This window comes from Achroia grisella, unplaced genomic scaffold, assembly GCF_030625045.1.
Source record: "Achroia grisella isolate CSIRO2021 unplaced genomic scaffold, CSIRO_AGI_Agris_v1 utg1847, whole genome shotgun sequence".
Classification (NCBI taxonomy): Eukaryota; Metazoa; Arthropoda; class Insecta; order Lepidoptera; family Pyralidae; genus Achroia; species Achroia grisella.
The window spans coordinates 2,498,106-2,524,181 of record NW_026712687.1 but is presented as its reverse complement, the minus strand read 5'-3'; the positions used below and the strand labels follow the sequence as shown (position 1 = coordinate 2,524,181).

Here is a 26,076-nt window from a genome sequence, read left to right as displayed (position 1 = left end):
CGAAATAAATAATTTATATCTTAATTACTAGATGGAGTTATAACGAATTATAAATATATGAAAACAAAATAAAAGCTATCAATATTTTGTACAAATTAAATAAGAAATTAGTCCTCGTATTCTTCTTCGTTTGCGTCAGTAGTAGTCGTTAGGCGTTTCTTGTGCTTTCGTCTCTTAACATGTGGTCGACCAGGTCGCTTGGATCTAAAGAAAAAACAATTAATTCAGCTTATCAAAATTTTACAATAATTTGACAGGATTCAAGTTTTTATGGAATTGCCTATTTAAATCAAGATATTATAAAACTAGCTGAGCTAATTAGCTACCAGTATAACATTATTTTTTTAATTGGAGTAAAAAACATTCTTGAAGCACAGAACCACATTATATTACCACAGTATGTAGTGGAAACCGCACTCAAATCGGTTCAGCCGTCTCTGATATTAGCATAGAACAACTGTCAAAAAGGTTTTTTTATTATCGTTTGAGTAACTATAACGTTAACATAGTTCTCAAATAGCAGCTTGTGTCATATGATTATCTTCCATGCATAGACATTGTTCAGTAGTGTTTTATTGTAGATAGAAAGAGATAGACAAATAAAATAAAAATTACCTATTCCTTAAAACATTAGCGAATGAAAATATTTAGTAAAAGCTGTCAATTTGAAATTACAAACAACCATTTCAATTTTGTTTATTTGTATCTATTGTATATATACAAATAATATATGTAGCTAATTCGTAATACATATGGATTGGGTATTTTTTTAGTTAATTCCCACCTAGTACATACTTCTATAAAAAAAACTATGGAATATTTAATCCCTTGCACCAATATAGATACCCTATCAGATGAACTTCTGTTGAATATTTTGGTGAATTTGCATTAAAGATAGACCTTAGTTACTATGAACGTCTATGAACGTACTGATTCTTCTCGCTTTTTGTTACTCATGACTTTTTGAGTAATGTACCTATATAAAAGAAATAAAGATATTTACCTCTCTTGAGATTTAACGGTTAAAAAAAAAAGAAAGGCCAACTAGGACCAGGTTTTCTATATTAATAACTACCTACCCGCCCCGGTTTCGCACGGGTGTACATCTACCTATTACACTTATAAACCTTCCTCTTGAATAGCGCTTTCTATTGCTAAAAAATCAGTTAAAAGCAACTACCGACTACATGTAAAACAGCGCTTCTACATCTAACTGCTGTGATACTCTACATGCGTTGCTATTTCAGAGGAATATTATTTCATACCTAAATTGCCTTTGTAGTGGCATTATCTGTAGTGAAATAAATGTCACTATTCAATCGATACATAATTTGTCTCGATATATAATATATTAACTGCAGAAAAGACATCTATCTAAAATGTGATAGAATTTTGTTTAAACTTTACCTACCAAAAATGCCCCATTGGACAATAAATAATTAACGTTAATATAATATATAATATAATGTTAGTTATTTATTAACACACAAAAAGTAGAAGAAGGAATGGAAAGGAGAAGTAAAGAAATAAACTCTCTTACATGGGTACTTCGTTGCAAGGATTTTTATCATAAATGTAATATTTAAATATGGCTCCTTTAACACCGATCAATATGTTATCACTTGAATCCATAGCAAACGTGTTAACACCTGTCAAGTTAAAATTACGCACAAATTTCGCCGTTTCATTGTCAACGTCAATATGATAGTAATTACTATTCCCATCCATAGCGTAAACATCATCTGACCTGCTTACAAATACATTGATCATCTTATCTGAACGCACTTCTTTAATTTTTATAGGCACTGTCTCCCCATTTTTGAGTACATACAAAATCTCAGTAGCAATATCGACGAAGAAAATATTATTCCTTGTGTCAATTGTCAAACCATGCCCATTCGAAATAGGACTAAATATCTCCAAAGATTGAGTTTCATTGTTGATCTTATGAACTCTGTTTTGCGGCCATGTCGCTATATACATCGCTGTTCCATCGTTAGTAACAGCTACATACATTACGTCTTCACCTAGTGCTGTAGATAGCTCAATAGATCCGTCATCTTTATATTTGTAGACACCGTTATCTGTAGCTAAGTACACGATGTCATTTAGGTTATCTACGCTAGTCGATTGACCAAGTCCTGCTACTTTGATTGTATCAACTTCACCACTGGTTCGTAATATTTGAAGACTCATCTTCATTTCGTTGCTTATTAATGTATAGAAGATATTTCCAGTCTTCCAATGCACCCTCATGTCAGCCGGGATACCGGTTACATTGGTCAGTTGCTCCACGAAAGCATACACACCATTTAAAGTCAATAGTTCTGAGCATTTAGTGCCTTGGAATTCTTGACGCCTCAGACTTTCCCTGGTGACGACTGGTCCTGCTTCAATCGTTAATAGTATTGCCAGTAACACCGTTACCGATAATTTTGTCATCTGGAACAATAATATGATTATTATTATTCGTTTTAAAATATTCCTTTTAGTGCTACAGTTGACTGGTAAAGAATATCATCAGGTTTTTAAAAACTTTGACTCAATGTTTTTTACGACAGAAGAAAGTGATCAGAAGATACCTTCATTTACATTCATTCATATACCTTCTGATCACGGGGTTGACGAAACATAATCTTCTAAGTTGAGAATAATAAATAATTTGATGTATAGTTTGATTATTGTATTTATATAAAAATGTATTTGCAAATTGTTAGTTTAGTTGTTTAAATAATTAAAGAACTACAAAACTAACGACTATCAATACATAGACTACCAGTTTACTACCATAGATGATAATAGGTGCAAATATGGGTATAATACTATCAAACCTAATCTTAATCTCAATAGTTCTAAACTCGCTTGCGTATTTTCTTAATACATCCAAATTAAAATTGATGAAACAATAAATAATAGATTAAATTAAGTGTGAATAATATACAAAGATTATTTACCTTTATTGTAATTGTAATTTATTTACACCATTAAGTAATTAATTATTATAATAATTAATTAAAAATTATAGGTTCAATAGAAACACGTTTCCTCTCCTCATAATTCGACTACGTACTGATAGAAATTTATCAGCGACACATATATATATATAAACAAAGTCGATGTTTACTATCCATATAGTTATGGATGAAAACAATAGTTTGTTTTCTTATACATTACTGTTTTGAATACTCGAGTTGCAATTAACTCACTGTAAATAATAATATTACAGGAATTTGTAGTTAGTAATCAGTTGTAGGAAACCAACTTAATTTTCCTCCATATATATGATAATAAATAGTAACTAGGTATTTAGAAACATAGTATACAAATAAATAAAATTTAAGTGTCTGTTTGTAATTGCAAATTTCACTAACTGTATATGAAAGTACGAGTATATATGGTAATATTTTGTCAGTCTGTTTGTTTGTTCTCGCTAATCTCTGGAACGGCTGGACCGATTCTGATGGCACTATCAATCCCATATAAACTACATTTATTTTAAAAAATATTTATTTTAATAAAAAATAACCACGCAAACGTAATCTTTTGTAGGTCCGTGTAGATTTTTTGAACGGATTTTACTTTAGAACTTATATATCAGAATAACACATAGACCATACATTTCAAATGGATGAAAGTCGACTGTTTGAATTGTTTCTGTCCACACTATGATGGACAATAGTCGTGATGGCAAATATTACCAACGAAATGTTACTGTATTATTTTATAGGTAACAATCTTAACATTATTATAAAAGCAAACGTATGAAGGTGTGCATCATTTTTCCTCTTTCACACAAAAACTACTGAACGGATTTTGATGAAACTTTATTATTATATAGCTTACCTATGTATCAGAATAACATATAGGCTATATTTTTTATTGTAATTTATATATTGCAAATTAACGTGGGTTAAACCGCGGGCACAGCTAGAGTAATATTATAAATGCGAAAGTTTGTGAGTATGAATGTATGTTATTCTTTCACGCAAAAACTACTGAATGGATTTTGATGAAACTTTACAGTAATATAGCTTATGTATTAGAATAACACATAGGCTATATTTATATATAGAGATTAACTTATATTAATTATTACTGCTAAATAATACTAGCTGTATTAGAATGAAGCTAAGTCAATCACGCTGAATTGTAGAATTGATCTAAAACAAACTACATTAGATACCTACATCAAAAATTACAACATTTTCTAGAAGAGACCTATTACAGGTGACCAATCTTTAGCGGCTTTAACAGACCTCATCCGCCTATATATATGTAACAGTATTACAAGTACATATAAGTACATATATTTCCTGTCTCCTGTATTCTAGAAACGACAGATTATACAAAATTGGGGAGCAGTCGTTTATTAAATGGTCCGTGTTCTGTCCCCATCCAATTGAACGTTGTGGCTTATATTCTTTTTGTTCATAATCAGCAAATGGTTTGTGACCAATTTCATCCTAATACAGCAACCTAATTGGATGAAAGGAAATTTGGAGGTCGTTTTTAAGAGCCTACTACTAGTACACAGTTGAGTTAATATCCCATAAATTAAATACATTATTAAATAATTAATTTAATTATTATTTATATGAATTCGACGACTATAACGATGGCTTCAGCGGTCAGCGGTTTAGCACATCATCTTATTTCCCGCTGGTCACAGGTTCGAATCATCGCATAATACAAACATTTGTATTTATGAGTAAGATTATTTATATTGGTACAAGAAATGTGTTTAAGTAGTAGTATCAGTTGTCTAGTATCCATAACACAAGCTCTTGTCATCTTGAGACTAGATGGCGCTGTGTGAATTGTAGCCCCATCAACGTAAACCGTTAAAGCAAGCGAGATTCCATTATCATCGCTTAAAAAAATTGGGTACAGTGTAAAATAGAGGATGAATGTTTGTGCAGATAATGTAGCGGGTAACTAGTAAGTATATATATTGACGACCTCGGTGGTCTAGCGGACTAGCACACCGCTTTACGACCGATGGTTGCGGGTTCGATTCCTCGCACGGCACAAACATTTGTATTCATAAGTGTGATTGTTTTCTATGTATAATATTTATTTACAAAAAAAAAAATCTATGTATATGTATCAGTACCCATAAAACAAGCTTTAGCTAGCTTAGGTCTAGATGCTGCTGCTGGATGCTGTGTGAATTGTCCTGAGATTATTATTATTATATGTATATTGGAAATTTTCGCAAATTATGAAAGTTTCCAAAATTAGCACCGATAAACAAACCAACTTATAAACTTTCCCTCTTTATAATATTAGGGCAGACAATAATGATCGACAGTAAATCCATCATTGTGCATTGATGCAGAACAAACTTTGAGAAATTAATGGCCGGTATTCCTTCGGCTCGTCTTAAAAAGTTTAATTGTCAGATACTAGAAGATCGTATTCGACAACATCGCGCATTTATTGTTGCTGTAAATTCACGCTTAGGCAATTACCAGAATCCATTTGAAAAATGAACATAATTATATTCTGGTTGTCTCCCATCGGGGCAGACAGTCACAAATAGTCTATTCGCTGGCTTGTATTTTTTTTTATTTATTACTGGCTACTAATGGCTTATATTATAAATACCTTATAGACTAACATAGGTATGAATTAATATTATAATATTAATATAAAATTGTCTCTGTGGTCACGGCACTGACGAAGGCAATCTGGCACGGTAATGCCGATACACTACCCACTTCGGCCAGTAGTCCTCCTCCATGAAGGTAGGCAGCATGTTGGTGGGGATCCGGGCCAAAGACGCCTTGAAACTGACGTAGCGACTCGACTCCAGCTGCGTCACCCTCAATCAGTTTACTTCTGGTCCATATTTAGTCGACAATGTCCTGCTCCTATAAATGTATAATGTTTCTGTTAAAAAAAATGTAGTGCTAATAACAATACAGAGCAATTTTAACAAAACATAGTAGCTTGGATGGTGTAGCTGAGTTACAGTCTGCTTTACTTATGACGGTCGTGGGTTCGATTCGTCGCATGGTACAAACATTTGTATACATGAGTATTCTTATTTGTATTGATCTGACTGTTTTCTACGTATATTATGTATGTATTTACAAAAAACAATGTCTCTAAGTATGTCTATCAGTTGTCTAATGCCATAACGCAATCTCTGCTTAGCTTGGGTCTAGATGGCGCTGTGCGAATTATCCATAAAAAAATGCACACAGCGTTATCTAGCCCCAAACAACATAGAGCTTATACTATGCATACTAAACAATTGATAGAAATACATAATTACGTTCTTTTTTAAATACATAACCTACATAGAAAACAACCAGACCAAGACAAATAATCATAGTTATGAAAATAAATGTTTGTATCGTGCGACGAATTGACCATTGGAAGTAAAGCGGTATGGTAAACAGCCAGTACACCCTGGAGAATCTGAAAACACACATTCATGTGTGTTTTCAGAGAATAATACATAATTCAAACTGAGAATCAGAGGGGGAAAAGGGGATTGTTGGTAATGTGAACTTATGATCTTATTGCTAGCAATGTACCATGTCAGGTTGACCTCCACGCGGTTCCCCCTGGAAACAATTGTGATAAATTCTTGGTGAATTTGTCACGACGGGCTAACTGACCTGACATGACTGACATCTTATCATCCTCCACTGGTGCCCCGCCAGCGTAAACCGTTAGCGCAGGCGGGTGCACCATTCCATTATCATCCATAAAAAAAACTGAGAAACAGATAGATCTTTGTATACTGTTAGAAATTGGTAACTATTAATTCCTGGTGAATTCGTTACGGTGGGCTAACAGTACTGGCTTAATTCTTATTCGATCATCCTCTACTGGTCCTTTGCCAATGTAGGTATACCGTTTGTGTAGGCGGGAACACCATTACATTATCATTCTTAAAATAAAATTACTGCGTCATATTTCACTTTAAATGGAAAATAGACGCATAAAATCGGAACCTCCATTAGTTTTCTTGGCCACATCTTACATACTGCTGTTCTTTTCATCATTTGAGTGAGGTCTGAGAGAGACATCATTTTTCACAACCCCGTGTCACGACAGGTAATGAATGAAACTGCCGCGAATTTCCCAAATCATAAATACTATTACCAAACTACAAATTGAACCTTACATGCAATCAAACAAGAATCATGTTTATTGAATTTAACGGAAAAATTGTGATTGTTTTTTGAGAGTAGAATGGCAAATGTAACTTGATCCTTGATAGGTTTACTTGTCTCGTAAAATCGTGGTATGATTGTGAAACGGTAAAGGAAAGGAAGTTCAAGTTGGGATGGTCGTCTTGGAATTGTGAGACGCCCTTTAAAGTAACTTTTGCTGGGTGAAGAGATTGGATTGTAAGTGCTTACAGTCACAGGTATGATGGCGGTGTCCACTTCAGAATATAATGTATTATCAATTATTTATGACTAAATTTTGAAATGTTCTAGAAATATTAAATATAAAAGTAATTGAATATTTGTGGGTAGATTTTTGACAGATGATTTTAATGGGACGTTAATGTGTGTTATAATGAATATCATAAATTCTAAATGAAATATATTTATTTTCACGTAGAACATTTTAGTCACTCATACAAGTTTTTTTGGTTTTTTGTATTCATATTTTTTCACTTCCGTACTCTAGATTCGAAGATAGAGAAAATCTGGCAAGAGATTCTGTCATGGTTTTTTTTAATGCCAATTTGTTAACATAACGTTCGTTTATTTAATTAGGTATTTGTCATTTAAGTATTCGTTTAGTGAGTAATAAGCTTTTCTCAATTAATATGTTTTAACAGAGGTTTTGAATTTATTTAAAGGTAACTCTATGTAGAATATCGTTTGGTACCTTATTGCTTGTAGACCTATTGAATTTTTCTGAACGATATATAAGTTTTCATTAAATCTGGTATTAATGTTATAAACCCTATTAAAGTTATGACCCTGTCAGCCGTCATATATGCATATCATCTTTCACCTGATCAACTAGATTTTTCTTCAGTCATAAACTCCATTTTAGTCCATCTTTCATATTAAAAACCTTTAAATGATGCTTCTAATCTACTACTACTCACTTTACTCTTCCGCGTGACATATCCATATCAACTTATTAAACTGATAACAATGCACTAAAAACATTTCCAAAGTTAGTAAAAGCAAACTCAAGCGTGTTTTATTTACAAACATTTCCAATTCTGTTTACTATATTCGTTCCGTATTGCATCGAGAATTCCAAATTGTGAAAAGTATCGCCCAAGCGTTGTCGGGCCATAGAAATGCAAAATATTGAATTCCCCATATTTACAGATGCTTGTAGGTGCTGTAATGGTGATAGTAGTTATCAATAACGTATTTAATACACATTTATACATATAATAAAACTGTCGAATGTCTGTATGTAGAAAAAAAAACGGTTAAAACTGAAGGAATGTAGAAGCGAAATAGCCGCGTTCGCTTGTACAAGCTAATCTCTGAAACTGTTGAATCGATTTAAATGGAATTTTTCATGGTGGTGCCATATATCCCCGGTCAACGTTTTAGATACTTTTAATCACGGAACGGAAAATTAAAGAGCTCCTATGGGATAGTTAAAAATCTATAGTAACTTATACAGCTTAATACACAACTTACGTAAATAAAATCATTTTGACTTAAGGCAAAGAGTGATGATGGCACGTCATCTGTTAATTTTGGTCTTGTTTCCCAGATATAAAAAAAATATAGGACATACATCGATAATTACTAAACTTACAATACTGTGAAAATTTCTACTCTACATTCTGGCTTTCCCAAGTTAAAAAAACTATTAATTAATGGGATACGAATAATTTTATGTTAAGTAAAAGTATTTATCTAACTCGACATTTCGACTAAGCCGTGGCATGAGTCGACTGAAGTACAGCGGTATTAATACCGCTGTACTTCATTCGACTCATGCCACTAGAAAAAACCTACTAGCACCTACAGATATTAATCTGTAGGTGCTAGTAGGTTTTTTCAACTACCGTCAGTAGATTATCCAACGAATGTAGCATACACTGGCCTCACCGTATCCGAACACTTATGTATTGACTGATGCTACAGAATTATTTATCGCTTGTTTTCATGACGATCATGATTTTAAGCCACCTTCTCAATTGAAATTGCGATAATTTTAAAAGTTTTCAATAAATTATAGTGCTAACTTACTTTGGTTACTGCGTTCTCAGCTAGCAAACTAATAAACCGCTTATATAAAATGTCCAACTTCTACTTGACCGCAAAAATCGACTTGTTGAACCCAACTCCTATTCATCAACCTATCACGAGTTCGGTAAAGTTGCGACTGAAATCAAAAACTTTACTGGAATCTTAATGAACTAAATCGATTTTATTTCTTTTGATATAGTAGGAGGAGGTATTGATAAAGTAGCCTAAAATTTATGTAGCACACATCTCGACGCTGGTATCATCATCATCGTCATCAGCTCACTGCAGTCCACTGCTGGACATAGGCCGTTATTATCTATGCATATTAAAAAACAAAACCCACTGTCGGGGGAAGGTAATTGTTAGTACCTAATGTGGATTTATGACCCTATTGCTAGCAATGTACCATACCTGTTTGACCTCCACACGGTTCCCCCTGGAAACCATCCTGATAAATTCCTGATGAATTTGTTACGATGAGCTAACTGACCCGACCTCATGCTCATCCTATCATCCTTCACTGGTGCCCCGTCAGCGTAAACTTTTAGCGCAGGCGGGTGCATTACGACAAGTTAAAAAAAGTGATTTTAGTCGAGAATATTTAACCAAATTAAATTTAATTACATTGCAGTATTTAGTTGTATTGATATAATACCAATTTTAATACATACTTACATTGTGAGAGTTATACTAATGGTGTGTTTGCAAACGATCTTGACACTGCGACGTGATGGCGCCGTGCGTATGCGCATCCGGATACGAAAGTATTATATGGACATTACCCAATTACCAATAACCATATTATTAAATTAAATACCTATTAACTGTCCATGTTATGGGAAACGTAATAGAGGTAGAATGTAAAAATTTATGGCGCGGAGGTTATCACTTACCACCTCACTACAGTTACGCGTTATATATGATGTGATGAGGTGTCACTACTTAATTTATTGTTTATTGTAGGTGAAATAATTGTACTATTTATTGTACATTAGTAAGATTATTATATAGTGTACTTTATGGCTTATTAGTAACGCATACATTCGACGCAGAGTCGGGACGTAGACTGACTTTACACTTAACTTAAATCTACATATAGTATTAGTGTATTAAAGGGTCTCGAGTGATTACCGAAATATCACAAGTGTAGGCATAAAGTTTATGGCAGATGACTTTTTACGGTCATATTTCAGCCGCCAAGCAGATTAAGTTTTACTTGTAGGGTGCACATTAGGCAATGAAGTTATTAGATAAGAGGCATAACATATTAGTACTCTGGAATGGCAACGCATCATGATTATCAGATGATCATATTATGTTTGTAGTGCTCTTCATGTATGTAAATGAAGCATAACGCTTACAATTAACATGTTTGTTTTAATTAAATAAAAAATAATATCGCTAGGTATATTTAAAACCAGTGTGGTAGAGAGCGGATCTACAGCGCATCTTTCTCTTTGATTTTTACCTAGCAATCGATGTTTTCTTCGATAGAATCGGTCAAAATATTAATAGACACATTATTAATATAAATTAATACATTACTTTTGATGTCGACCAGATTTTACTTACAACCTCTTTGATGTGAGTCAGGGTGATAAACCAATTTATTATTTACAAAGATTTAAGTTTTTATTTTATGTTTAACTTATTATGATAATTTAATTAATGGCTTACCCATATTATTATAACATGTCTCTAAAAAGGTGATTATAATTCGCGTGGGTGTAACCAAATAAGGTCAGTATTTGTAACCAATAGTTTAAAGTCTCAATGCCATACAAGTTCGTAATTATCAGGTTTCGTTTGAGTGATTATATCTATCTGTTTGGAACTCGCCCGGGGCTAAGGTTTGATCTGACATCGCAAATGGCGACTTTTAAATTCATAGTTCTAAGACATATATTATTACTATTAAAAATAGACTTGATATGGCATTATGAATTTATAAAAAATATTGAGGGAAAATAGAAGGAATTAGGAGAAGTGGAAAACCAAGGCACAGCTATATCAAGCAAATTAAATACAAAATTGGAGTCGTGTCGTATCAACATTTAAAGAAGAAGATGGAAGATCGTGGGAAGTGGCAATGGCTCCACCGACAACAGCGTGGCTCTTTAATTGAATGAATACTTACTGGTATGGTAGAAACAGAAATAATATTTATTCGAATAAACTTAGTTTAAGTATTTTTGATAAATAAATAATCATGTTCTTTTGGCGCTGTGTGAATTATCTAGGGTTATTATGTATTTATTATTATTAGATACAAATAATTATGATTGTATCCGCCAGATTTGCCACCTCATAGTAACTATATATGTGTTCTTTAATATATTGTTAATGCCTTTTATTTATTGTCTGTTATAAATGAAAGTTATTCTATCTATCTATTCGCAATCACTATCTTTGTGTTTTGAGTTGGGGTAAATCATTAGATCACGACGCGCCCTCGTTTGTTAAACTAAAGTGATAATAATAAATCAAGTATTGCCGTTGTTAATATTAGAATTTAATCAAAATTCACCCACGTTACTTAATGCATGAGTCGCTTAAATCAATAGTAATTAGCGGTGTAGGCAGGTTAACAGCTATTGATTAACCCTTTTGTTGGAAAATATTAAACGGGGCGCCCCTTTTGTTTCGGGATATTAATTAGTTATAGGGGGCATGTTGCGAATAATATCGATATTAAATAACATACGAGTATTACAGCAAAACAAATCGTAAGGGTTGCCAACTTCAAAACATTTGTTTTTTCTTGCAGAATATCCTTTGTAGACTCGCTCGTCCCGGGTAAGGGACTGTGAGACTGCTACTCAAAAACTTCGCTTCCAATCGATCCTACGTCCAATTCAAACGGGGATCGAAATTACGACGCCCTGAACCGAGGTTCGAACTCCTAACCATGCTCTCAGACTGAAGTCGTATCCGTCAGGCGGAAGTTGGTCCTCTGTCGCTCCGTAAGTCCTTCGGCGGATTTGAAGTTTCATCTGTACTCGCCTCCTATCGTCCGGTGAAGCTGTAAAGCCCAGCTGCGGTCAACAGCATTCGAGTAGTTCGAAAAAAGCTAAAAACTCCAATTTGTCCGTCATCCAACGTCATATGCAGTACTCGCGGGATTGAATCTAGTCTACCGCGACTCCGACGGCGACCTCAAAACACTAGTTCTAAGTGTCTAACGCTGCTTAAAAAAAATGTTTTTAGAAACTCGTGTAGTAGTTCAATTTGGCTCTTTCCTGTTGTATATCATCGTATTTTGACCGATTATCGTAGATCAAAATCTCGTACAAACTTGTACTCTGATATATATTTTTCATACCGTGGGACGAAAATCGAATATTTGTTCGAGAATTTCCGTGCGGTTGGCATTCTTGGTTAAGTTTACATTTATGATATATTTTTGTTATGGATAACGTTTTATGCGGGAATCTTTTTTTTTACGTTTAGACTAGTCTTGATTATTATCTTTCCCCTACTATATAATCTATATATTGGCTCCGCACCTTGACGTCGAAGAAGACGGGTGGTGTGGTATATTTACTCACTAAAAACTATACAGTGCATCTCAAGGACCATTGGCAGTCTCATAGGGTCTCATTTCTTTTCTACTGGAACTCTTATGAAGGAATCCTAACACAGTGCAGAATGCTACAATGAGCATGAAATTAACCACAATAGTCTCCAAGGAAGATCGCGTAGAAGTCAATCTGATGTTTCTATCAGACCAATCTCTATTATTAACAATTCTATCTTCTCCTATACATTTATTATGAACACGAAAGTTGAGCTGTCGGTCTATTTGTTTACATGACAATTACAGCAAGAGGTAACCATTATTAACAGAGCATTAATATCCATGCAAACAACGATTACAACATAAGAAAATTAGCTTTGTTCTTACTTTACATTTCAAAATGAGCACTGGCTGAAAGCTATCACTCTGTCTGTATATGTAGTATTCTGTTACAGCCTCACAGAGCGACTCTCGACACCAATGGATTGTAATTAATGCCATTAATTAGCGAAATTAAATTTTATCGCACAAAAGAGCCATAGCGTTCAATTTTAATGAATTCACCACTTTGTTATATTCGTAAATGATGGTGTGATTAAAATTACTTCATTTATATGATATGCAGTAACATTACTGCGTACAATGGTGTAGCACCGTAGTCGACAGTATTTTTAGTGTTAATCGCCTCTTAAAGTAATATATAATCAGTATTCAAATAAGATTTATATAAGCATATTTTTTTATTAATTCGCAATTCAATCAATCTCATCACAAGAAGAACGAACTACAAACTCTCGCTCATATTCATTGTAAAGTCTATATAATCTATACACGTAATTAAGAATATATTTAATTTCAAATAGTTTATATATAGACTACAGAAAAGATATCTTTAGATTTCTACCGAGATAAACTTTGTAATTCATAGGAATGGAAACTCTTGAGTCGTATCACGATACATGATGTACCCATAGTGCTATTCATGTATATAGGCGAGGGTTACCACTTTCCATCAGGTGGGTCATCAGCTTGGTTACATTTCAACTACATAAAAAAAGTGTAATATAAATAATTGATACTACCTACATGTATAATCCATTCGTGCCTAAACTCTAAGTGTCATATATATTATAGATTTATTTATTTAGGACACCAATAATTTGTTTATTTACATGTAATGGTTTATCTAAATATAAAATAATTCAGCAATCATTAATACAATAAAATAGTTGATAATTAATAGGTATTAGATATTAAAAAAGATTATTTATATTGTCAAAGAAATTTATTTATAGTTCAAAATATAATTTATTTTACTATTTCAATAGGTACTACTAATACCAGAATAGTATCTAAATAAATTATGTCTAGCATTTATAATTTGAAAAGGAAGAATAATAAGTGTTTATTTCCTCTCATTCATAAATATTACTTGCTGAATATAAGATTTATAAATGATATAACATAGTAATCCATATTGCTTCAATTATTAATCGAACTGATAAAATAATTGCAATGATTAAATCAAAAACATTATCTCTCGATCCAAACTCATAAAAAACCAATACAAAATCAGATACTGTAAGTAAAGATATATTTAATACAGCATATAGTCCTTGTGACCGTGTAACTGTTTTAGATTTTGTTAACAAAGATTTTATTAATATACTGCAAATAACAAAAGAAGGAGAGATGATTAACAATACTGAAGTTAGTCTTAAAGCTGGAATCATAGATGGCATGTATCCTAAAATTGAACAGAAGCCGTCTACGTAGAACTGTACTACTGCACCTGAAGTTGATACGAACGAAGTCACTCCCTTCTTTGTATACAAATCATCTTCACGTTTAAATAAATAAACTTTCAAAAACATCAATGCAGACAGACACGAAGTCCACACAGGTGTAACAAACGCTGAATAATAAATAAATTCAACAGCAACATCTATTGAAAAGTACCATTGAATGGCAACGAACACTTGATGTTGGAAACCGGATAATAAATGTCCTTTATGTATATAAATAAATTTGTTATCTTTTGCATTTTTTAAATAGTTATGTGTGAACATAATTACAACAAAAAGAGCTACCACAGGTAGTCCATAAAGTACCATTTCAGGGTGTTTATTTCTGTATATATCAAATTCTATTCTTCTATCATACTCGTCGTCAAAATCGTCATCTTCTGTTGTTGGAAATGTAGTATTTACACTCATTGTTTTATATTTAAAATATTACTTAATGGCAAGATATTTATCCAAAAATTTACACAAATTTTCACGATTTTCTAAAATACAACTCTGTTGGCCTATTTTCAATTTGTAAATGATGGCTGGCACAATCGTATCGGTATACATTTTAATGAGTACTATTAATTAATCACACATTGTACTACGGTTTGGTATTATGTAATAAATCATATCAGTCAGGCTGAGTTGTATTGATTTTTATTTTAATTTCTATTGGTTATGACAAGTTTGTAATAAATGATGTATTATGATGCCCTATTGAATAATTGGTCTCGACTGCATTGGCTCTGATGCAAATAAGAAATAAAACTTAATATTTTTCATTAAAATCCTTTAAGAGATTGCTGATAGCGATAAGACCGCCTTTTGTAAAACATTTATTTTCATTGTTTTGTACTTATGTTTATGTATGCGCAATAAAGAGTTATTATTATTATTATTTTTCTATTTAATTCCCTGCTAACTGTCACCAGGAATTTCCTTCATTTTTTTCTATGTCTGCTCTTTGCTGGCTACATTAACGAAAAACTTGGTACTATTTCCAAATTAATCTGTATAAACAGAAGGTTTAAATTGTTTTTTTGACAAGGACTCTTGGTTTACTAGTGAAAAATTGCTATACATGTGACGTTACACCAGGGAGGGGAAAGTGTGACAAGGATGGAGTAGGGACGAAAATCATGAAAGTCGTGTGGCATAATTTATTTGCTCCAAACCACAGTAGGTACTCGTAAGTATGCCAATTAAGGCATAAGACCATGTGTTTTGCCATAACAATGCTATAACAACAAATAAATAATAATAATGGTAAATTAGGATCGCTCCAGTCGATACTTAAACGAGTCAGGTATTATTCTCAAGAAAATCCATCAAATTGTAAAATTCTTTATTCTGTAAAAAAAATCCTAATGTTTTATTTTAATTATTTATGTATAGTCCCTAATATCTCCCTTGTAATATTCACACTCTATCCTGAGGAGATAAACCACCGCTCCTAAGAATATCCTTCAATTCTTGTCCCTGTCGGGTCTAGGTAGAGAACTCTAAAAAAAGGCGACCACAATAGATCTATGAAGGTCGCAGTGCTACAGGTCGAAGCACCTGACAATAGCCCAAACCTCCCAATAAAACCTAACAGGATAATATAACCTTCTTATCATTTATATTTTCTACTAGCTGTGCCCGCGGTTTCACACACGTTAAATTTCAATATAAAATATAGCCTATGTGTTATTTAGAGTTTCATCAAAAACCGTATTTTTGTGTGAAAGGGTAACAAACATCCATACTTACAAACTTATATTATTAAGATTGCTCTCTGGTTTAAGACAATACACTATGTATTGCTTACACAAAACGTGACGTATTTCACTTAATTATATTTTCTAATACAAACACATGTATAAAGTAACCAATAGATCTACAATAATAATGGGAAAGTTCAAATATTGACTTTGGTTTACGAATAACCAATCTTATCAAATTAAATGGCTATAATAATAGATAATTGTATGTGATAAACAAACATGTTTCCTAGTAAAGAATTAAGGTCAGTTCTGTGGATGTGTATCACCATGGAGTTGGTAATAGGATAGAAACGGCAGAATATTATGTTCATATAAATTACGAATGGATATTATAAAAAATGATTTATGTATACATATTACTTAATATTATATAAATATATATAACTCAAAGGTGACTAACTGACATAGTAATCTATCAACACACAGCCCAAACCACTGGACGGATCAAGCTGAAATTTGGCATGCAGATAGATATTATGACGTAGGCATCCGATAAGAAAGGATTTTGATTAATTCTACCCCCAAGGGGATAAAATAGGGGATGAAAGTTTGTATGAAATTTTGTCAATTTTAAACCGATCGGGGTGAGACTTTGCATGCATAAAGCTACTAGTAGGCGTAGGCATCCTCTAAGAAAGGATTTTAATAAATTCCACCTCTAAGGGGATAAATTAATGCGAGCGAAGCCGCGGGCAAAAACTAGTTGTTATAATAAGCGTAAAAAAGCTGAGAAATGGGACAGTAGTAATAATAATAATAATGACATTTATTCAGCATTACAGTATTCTTATTTACTATACGACTTAAAAGTTAAAACATACTAGTAACGCTGAATGCGACTCCCACTCAGCATTTATACTGTAGTATAAATAAGTTATACCACAGCTCTGATTTTCAATGGGGCCACCATACACAAGACAGCGTACGTACAGATAACAAAAGAAAATAAAACATTACGATTAACTAACTAAATAACTTTATAACAATAACTTAATACCTTTATAACGTTATTTTGTAGTTTAAAACTTAACTTAATATGCTATCGTCGTCGTTGATCTCACATTGTATTATTTTACTGATAAAGGCTATAACAGAATAGCAGAGAGGGTGGACTCACTGCCCTCACTGAGTTATAGACCGTTTTGTCTCATTCATTAGTTTTATATTATATTATTGTATAAGCAACAGTTGTATTGTGTGAAAAGTTTTTGTTTGAGACAAATAATTATTATTATTATTTATAAGAACCAATTGTGAATAAATCCTTTGTTGATCCCGACTTAATTATATTATTTCTTTAGTATGCTGCGTAATGCCATGTAATCTATCTAATCAATTTTTTAATTTTTTCCAACATTTTTGAAAATATTCTATCACTTATGTTCATTACGAATACTGTATTATTCTAATGATAAAGGAATTTTTCAATTCAGTCCAGTAATTGTTTTGACTCTTTAGATTTAAAAGGCTTTCTGCTTTCTTTAAGCTTATTCAATGCAAGCTGTCGCGTACAAGCAGCAACAAAACGCAACACGAAGGGAGTGTTCTGCGATTTAAATATGCAACATAATGAACAGACTAAAAATCTATTCGTTCGATCTGATATCTAATATAATATAATAATATCGAATATACTAGTACTTTTGTTCATTCCATCCAAATTGTAATTTATCATCGTAATTACCCAATAAATTCTACTAACCAAACAGAGACTAACTACTACTACGACTACTAAGACTATAACCAAAATCTATAATTTCAACAACCCTGTAATCTGCTGAAGCCATCATCACCTACCATCTATCATTCCAGACGCAACATCAACTACCATCTGAACATTCGAGCCGCATCATCACGTACCACAAGCAAACAAACAATCGAATCTTTCCTCTTTGTAATATTAGTATATATAAAGTATTAGTAAATAAAAAAGGAATATATACATATTATGATAGTTTAGATTTACCAAAAGAAACACAAATAAGAATAATATATTTATTATTATTGTACCAACATCATTATTTGATGGGATCAAATGGAAATTGGTTTCACCTCTCCGCGTCAAACGTTGGGTTCGACACGTGAAGAGATTCGCCGTAACTGACGTTGAATGTTATTTCTTTTTAGTTTATTTATACGGATTTCCATAGGAGAATGTATTTATAATATCTATACCTATGTTGTTATTTATTTACCAATAAACTTATCGATTTCAAAGAATTTTCTGTTACCTTTTTTTGTTTATAATGAGTTAGATATATTTTTTTATTTTCTGTAGATTATTATTGATTTGACGGAATCATATAGAAGTATTATTAAATTATTAAATAAATAATTATTATAATGTACATAAACAAATGAGAGAAGACATAAAAACAATTTCTGTAGATATATAAATTATATAATAATAATGACCCTGTATAATTCACACAACTCCATCTAATTCCAAAATAAATTGAGCTTGTGTTATGAGTACTAAATAACTGATACAAATATTTATGTGCATTTTTCTTGCCACTGTGGTACTGTTGTAGTTTTACTTTATATGTGTATAGGTAAAAGGAAAACTATTGACAAGACAGAATTTGAAGTATAAACAAGAATGTACTGTAAAAGAACTATATAAAACAAACACAAATTTATAATAAAAACACATTTCCGATTAGCCAGATACAACAAATACCTACTTAATATACGTAGAAAACACCCAGACCGATACAAATAATCATACACATGAATATAAATGTTTATACCATGCGAGGAATCGAACCCGCGACCATCAGTAGTAATGCGGTGTGCTAAACCGCTAGACCACTGGAGCCGTTTAAATTGGGTAAATATGTCATTAGACAGGTATTTTAATTACAATAATGATATTAATTACGATGATAATATTCGATATTGAATTCAATACATATCCCAAAAATCGTCATTTAACTATTGTACTGTTTGCTTACTCCATCCTCTATTCGTAGCTCATGGTAAGACAACACGAACCTCCAATTTAGTATGTAATAATTTCTAAATAACAACCGGAGACCGAACCTACTACACCTCTTATTTCATGTTGTAGAATCACATTTTTTACGGCCACACTGTTTGTGATATCTTACAGACAGGCACTGGATTTGCTCGATTAATATGGATATTAATAATATTTTCTTTTACAATAAAATCTCATTTCATATATGGCAACAATAGATATGAAAGAAAAGAAATATAATATTCTTAATACTTAACATTGTCATTTGGGGAAGATTTCCTAGAATACAAAACTTGAACTGAACTTGCCCTGGGCATGTCAAGTTTCGTATTCATCATGCCTATCATACCTTTCGATACATGTATTTGAATCTAACAAAGCAAGGCAGCTTATCGCCTTCTCTCCGTTTAAAATATTTTATCAGTATTTCTATCACTGGAGAGTGTCTGACTCTGACAAAATATACTTACTATTTTTGGGTACGAAGGCTTCAAGGTCCATATTTAGGTTTAGTCTAGATCAAGCTGGTGCAGCATCACTAGTAACATAAAATGCGTAGAATTACGCTTCAAATTCAAACTCTATGGACTAAAAAGGATTCTCAGTTGATGTCTCCATAATACATTGATATTTGTTTGTAATTGCAAATAGCCAAATAATGCATTTAAAAATAAAATTAGAAAACTCAAATATCACGTATCAATATCACTCATACGTCACGTATGGAACGTTGATATGATTTTGTTTTTCTTTTTATACATTTTTTACTTCATCTAGAACATTCTGTGTGGGTCACTATTCGATTCAGTGTACAATCAATTATGTCTTCTCCCTTCTGATCGATGTCCCGCCCAATTCAAACAGGGATCGAATTTACGACTGCTTGAACCGTTTTGAGCCTGTAGCGGTACCCTCAGAGTGAAGTCGTATTCGTCAGGTGGGAATTGGCCTTCAGCTGTTCCATAAGTACTTCCGCGGGTTTGGAGTGCCATCTGCACTCACCCCCTATCGTCCGGTGAAACTGCAAAGGCCAGCTAGAGTAGTTCGAAAAAAAAATGTCCATTTTATATTTAATTATTGCAATGACACAAAGCAATATTCCTTTAGCAAACAATATTAATGTAATAGTTTAATACGAGGATCATAATTAAGTAGTGTATTGTTTTAAATAAATCTTTAAGTACCTAAGAAACGAAACTATCTCCACATTTACTGAGCATCATCACTAACGACTCCAGATTCGGCGCAGCATCCGGCGATTAAACTCGAAATCGTCAGTCACCGTACTTAAAATAAGTCATTCTCTACATAATGATTTGACACAGGAAATGCTATAAAAATGCGAAATGTGAGTGGCGTGATTATGTTTATCATGATTATCTAATTTCAAGTTTCGGGTTGCACCTTAACGCACAATTATGATTAATTACAATTCTAATTTAATTGTTGGAAAGCCGATTAATATTTCTACTTTTACACATATCAAGGATCGATCGAGACTTTGAATATGATCAACAAAACAATTTGCTATATTTTTTAGCTATAGAGATACTTAGTAAACGAAATTATAAAACAGTTCTGTGTTTAACAGATGTATATTGTTTATATTAATTATTCAAAAACATATTTGTAATTAAAATTAGTTACTGGGTGCTAAAAAGCAGGATAGCTTTATTATATTGACGGCCTCGGTAGATCACCATGTGCGATTAGTAAAGTTTAGCACATCGCTTTAATTCCAGTGGTCGCGGATTCTGTTCCGATGCAAACATTTGTATTCATGAGTATGATTGTTTATATTAGTCTGGGTGTTTTCTATTTATATTATGTATGTATTTAAAAAAAAATAATCTAAGTTTTTATATTAGTTGTCTAGTCCTACCCATAACACAACCGTGGGACTAGATGGCGCTGTGTTAATTGTCCAAGTTTATTTATTTTATTATTATATAGTAGAATGATGTATTTTTTGGACTACTCTGCCTGCCAGCTGCAGCTCACCCTCTCACTCCAAACTCGCGGAAGGACTTATGATACTGCTGAAGGCCAACTTCCGCCTGACGGAGACGACTTTAGTCTGAGGACACCGCTACGGGTTCGAAACTTGACTCAGACCTTCAAAGAATTGGATGCGGAATCAATCGGAAGGGATATCTAACGGAGTACGTATATGTATATATATACTGACGGGGTGTTGGCAACTGTATATTTATGTATAGCATCAGTTTAGCAGTTATATAGTTATATATATGAAAACTCCCTCCGTTTCCACTTCTTGAAAAGAATTATACGCTTCATAGTATTAAATATTAAATAACTAAACTTTATTTGGTACAATCTAAATTTCTAACATTACGCTCCTGACTCTCAAAGCAGTTGTGTTATAATAAATAACAATCTTTATAAACTGCCATTAGTAACCGCTTATATCTCTGTTATAAATTGGCAATTTTATTTATGCTGTAGTATATTACAGATTTGTAGTTGTCGTACCTACTGTTTGTATAATTTTGTAAGTAGCATGTCCCAAGGCAATGTTTCAATTGCTATATTTTAAGAGTATGTGTATGTTCTACATGAGCAACGTAAGATATGACCTGCGATTTAAGTTGTACAGATTGCGCTAATAACTTATGTTATAAAATTAAAAAGTACTTATTTAGATGAACGCAGTAATAATAATTCGGATGTAAAAAATATTTTATTTTAGATAGACCATTTATTGAAGCAGGTAATGTACCATATAATATTAGGCTATGGCCTATAGCAGTGGAGTATCATTAAAAAATGACACAAATGTGGTTCCGTGTGTTAGATAGTCAACTGTAACTTATAATATATTGATGAATGTAAAAGCGAAGACGGTTTATTTGAGAAGAATCACAAAATGAGATATATCCATACTATATACTATATAGATATTGTAAGTGCTAAACGATTGAACGTGTCTTAATGAATATAATATGAAAATACATACATATCTAAAGAACAAACATAGGCTATCTCACATATAAAAAAAAGCAGACAAAGTTGCAAGTAACAGCTAATCTATTTATGTGTTCATTTTTAGTAGTTTATATATAATATTTATATTAACAATAGGCCAGTAAACTATTGACATTTGATAGAACTAGAAAACATAGAATAAAACGAAAATACAAATACATAACACAGCTAAAAGGAAATAGAAAACATAGACTAAATTTAAAATAGTTTCCAGCATCTATAAGACATGACAATATATTTGGACAGTAATATAAAATGCTGCTGGTTTAAATATCGAAAGTCGTAATAATATCGCTTCGTATAGATTCAATAATTTCAATAGCATTAACCACTCAACTAAGACATAGTAATTGGCAATTGTCGACTCGTATCTATAGACAATACGTTGCGTTGCGTGTTGTTTTTTTATTCCATTTGAATACTCAAATCAAAATGTCTGTTATTTGTTCTACGTACCTACGTATAACTACAGTACTTACATTGATCGATGTAGTTTGGCGGTGAAAGTTAGAAGGTAAAGGATTCCGTATGATACCGGAATTTATAATTCATGTAATTGTATATTAATATAACACGACTTTACTATATGTAGTAAAGTTATACGAGCTACTTCATTTGTGTATTATGGGAACTTATTCCGTCATGTTGTGCTTTTACTAATGTTATTTATTTTTAACTTAAAGTTTAAATACCATTAAGTTACATATATACTTAACATAGCCATGTAAATGCATTTGTTTTTAGTCAATTAACGTGTTAGGTATTATATGATATTTTTAGCACTATATTCATATACCGATAATAGGGGTGTTAAAAATATATCTATTTCGTAACTCGATAATAGGGAAGTGAAAGATAAGATTTTTTATATTTCTTTTCCGTACGGAATTTTTGGACCGATTTTACATCTATGTCGCACATAAAATCAATACCACGGTAACTTAAAAAAAGAACCGTCATTCGCTTTTGCCTTGAAGCCCAAAATAATTAATAGTATGAAGTAGACAAATATATGGAAAATAACCGATGATTATGCTAATAAATACAGTTGAGTGATTAATAATCTAATTTTTATACCTTATGTTTAATCCCCAATAATATTCACCACTGTTCATCAGGTAGACCATTGGTTTCTTTGTCATTCGAGCAGTGAATAAAAACGAGTTTTGAAGCATGATAAATACCGAAAGTATCATCTACGTATAACAAAAGACGAAGTATGACAATAGAAGGGAGAATGCGGCAAATGGCAATTCGAGAGCACTCAAGACTCGACGCGATGGCACTTACGATTTGTTTAAATATATTTTTGATTAGCAAACAAAGTGTTAATTCTCACTCATGAAAAACGGTAGTTACCTGTTTTGAAATAGAAATAATCTTTATACAAATAAACTCAATACAAGCACTTTTGAATAGTCATATTTTTTATTCTACCACTCATTCGGAACGCAGACTCATCACAAGAAGAATGAGCAAGAAACTTGTGTGTTGCTCTTTTGAATAAATGTTATTTTAAATACTAATAAATAGTCAACATGGAAACCGTTATACACTTATTCCCAGTGCAATCAAATAATATTGTCAGCGCTATGAATTAAATTTGTTTCTACAAAAACATTATCATTTACAAAATAATTTTGTAGTCAGCGCTTTGTTATTATATTTTAGAAAATATATTTTGTATGACATTTGAATCTTTTTTCAGGCTGATTTAGAACATACTCTGGTAATTTGTAGTAAAACCTTACGAAATTACCATCAAAAGGAATTACTAACTTTATTTAAACCATATTTAGGTAAAAAAAGTTTGTTACTGTTACGTAAGTTTTTATTAGTGTAATCACTAACTCTTTTGAAATTGTATATATTTTTCCTGGCATAAAATTCCTGGTTTAAAATTCAAGTTAGCTTTGAAGTGAAGGAGGGGGATAGAGAATTGTTACTAATTGCTGTCAATGTACCCAGTCAGCCTGACATCCACGCGGCGTCGCGGTAAATCATAGTCGAAGAAGATGATGTATCTAACCGTCTCTGACTATATTATATACTGAAATTGTAAAATCGTTTCGGGGCGAAAAATATATTTTGCTTAGTTTATTGATTAGTCAATATTTACGTTAGCCAAGTGGCTTGGCATAAGTTTTATTTCGAGTCTATTCTTGCATCTATGTTTTAGCGCCTTGTTTCTTATATCAACTTTTTTCCTACAAGAGAAGTTCAGATAATATTGGTATATGTTGAGTTTTAAATTATTATACTGGACTGCTGTTCTACCAATAGTCTTTGATTTTATGAAAAGAACAGATACAAAATATCCGAACATAACAAGTGCATGGAAATTTTCAAGCCAATTATCAGATTTCTTGTAGTAACTGAGCGATGAGCCGAGCGATATTTCAGTTTATTAGTAAAAAAGAGGAAAAATGGAATTTGCATTTCACTACTTCAGATATCCCAATTGAAATTGATAAATTAATATACTCTACTAATATCCAATTAGTTGTATAAGAGAATTTATTAAATTGGACGCATAAATACTTGTTAGTCTTTAACGAAAAAACTACTGAATGGATAGAAAGAAATTACTATAATTTATACAGATAGATCATCGTGGTATATAGTTAGTATTTTTTTATGTAACTTGAACACCTACCTCCACCTAGTGTTAAATAGCAACCGCTATTTATATGTATGAAAATCGTCACGGACATCGTCCTATGATGCTTATAGTGTGTGCCAACCCTTTGTGTTGCCATTCCGGAGGCTAATCAGCTTTTGTTTAGGTTGTATGGTGAAATATGGCAGTGAAATTTCAGGGTACGGAGGAATGGCATCATAGTCCTTTGGAATGTCTTTGGCGACCTTCTTGTATATGGCGAAAGTTGCCACAAATACCACCAAATGAACTGTCAGCTTGTTTGCCGTATCTCATTTATAGTATATGGGATAAACGAGCTTCCGGCTCACCTAATGGTAAGTGATTACCGCCGCCCATAAGCATTCGCAACACCAGGGGAATTACTATATACATATACATATATTGCCGGCCTTTTAAGAAGTAACAAGCTTTATTTTTGAAAGCTTCAATCTCATACCGGTTCAGATATAGGTACCATTGATTGGTAATTCCACAATGTGGTTGTGTGTGGCAAAAAGTTTCTGGAAAAACGCATGGTTGAAGACTGCTATTCATCGAAATGATTAGGACATTTTATCTGGTATTAATCCGAACAATTCCTCAGAACACTCTCCGTGATATATGTGGTAGAAAATGCACAATTGCACATAGAATGCCTCACCGCAAAGCCAGTGGGTCGAGTCTGTCACAAAGACGTTGATTACCAATGATTCTGGCTGCTCGGTTCTGAATGCGGTCAAATGCAAGTAACTGGTATTGTGGTGTTCCAGTGCCCAGAGATGAGGATAGTATACCATATGCGTATAAAAATAACCATTCGCATATATATATACACATTTTATTTGTAAAAATATGTATTTATAAATGTCATACTTTTATTATACCTGGACAATTAACACAGCGCCAACTAGTCCTACGGTAAGTAGAGCTTATGTTACTAGATAACTGATATAAATACTTAGATATTTTTTGGAAAAACATACATAATATATATAAAAAACACCCAGACCGATACAAATAATTATCCCCATGAATACAATTGCTTGTACCGTGCGAGGAATCTGACTCACGACCATCGGAAGTAAAGCGGTGTGCCATACCGCTAGACCACCGGGGTCGTCAAGTTGAAGTTAAGTACTTGAAGTTAAATCTATGCTAATCTATATTAAATAA

At 32.5% G+C, this 26,076-nt stretch overlaps 1 protein-coding gene across 1 annotated transcript; it reads right to left on the bottom strand.

Moving 5' to 3' along the window:
• Positions 1–1,515: 1,515 nt before the first annotated feature.
• On the bottom strand, positions 1,516–3,057 carry LOC131841601 (uncharacterized). Its single transcript, XM_059189922.1, has 2 exons — positions 2,955–3,057; positions 1,516–2,442 (listed from the first exon to the last, which is right to left on the bottom strand). Exon 2 carries the CDS (start codon positions 2,440–2,442, stop codon positions 1,537–1,539), a length of 906 nt encoding a protein of 301 aa, XP_059045905.1. The 5' UTR covers positions 2,955–3,057; the 3' UTR covers positions 1,516–1,536.
• Between the last annotated feature and the right edge of the window lie 23,019 nt (positions 3,058–26,076).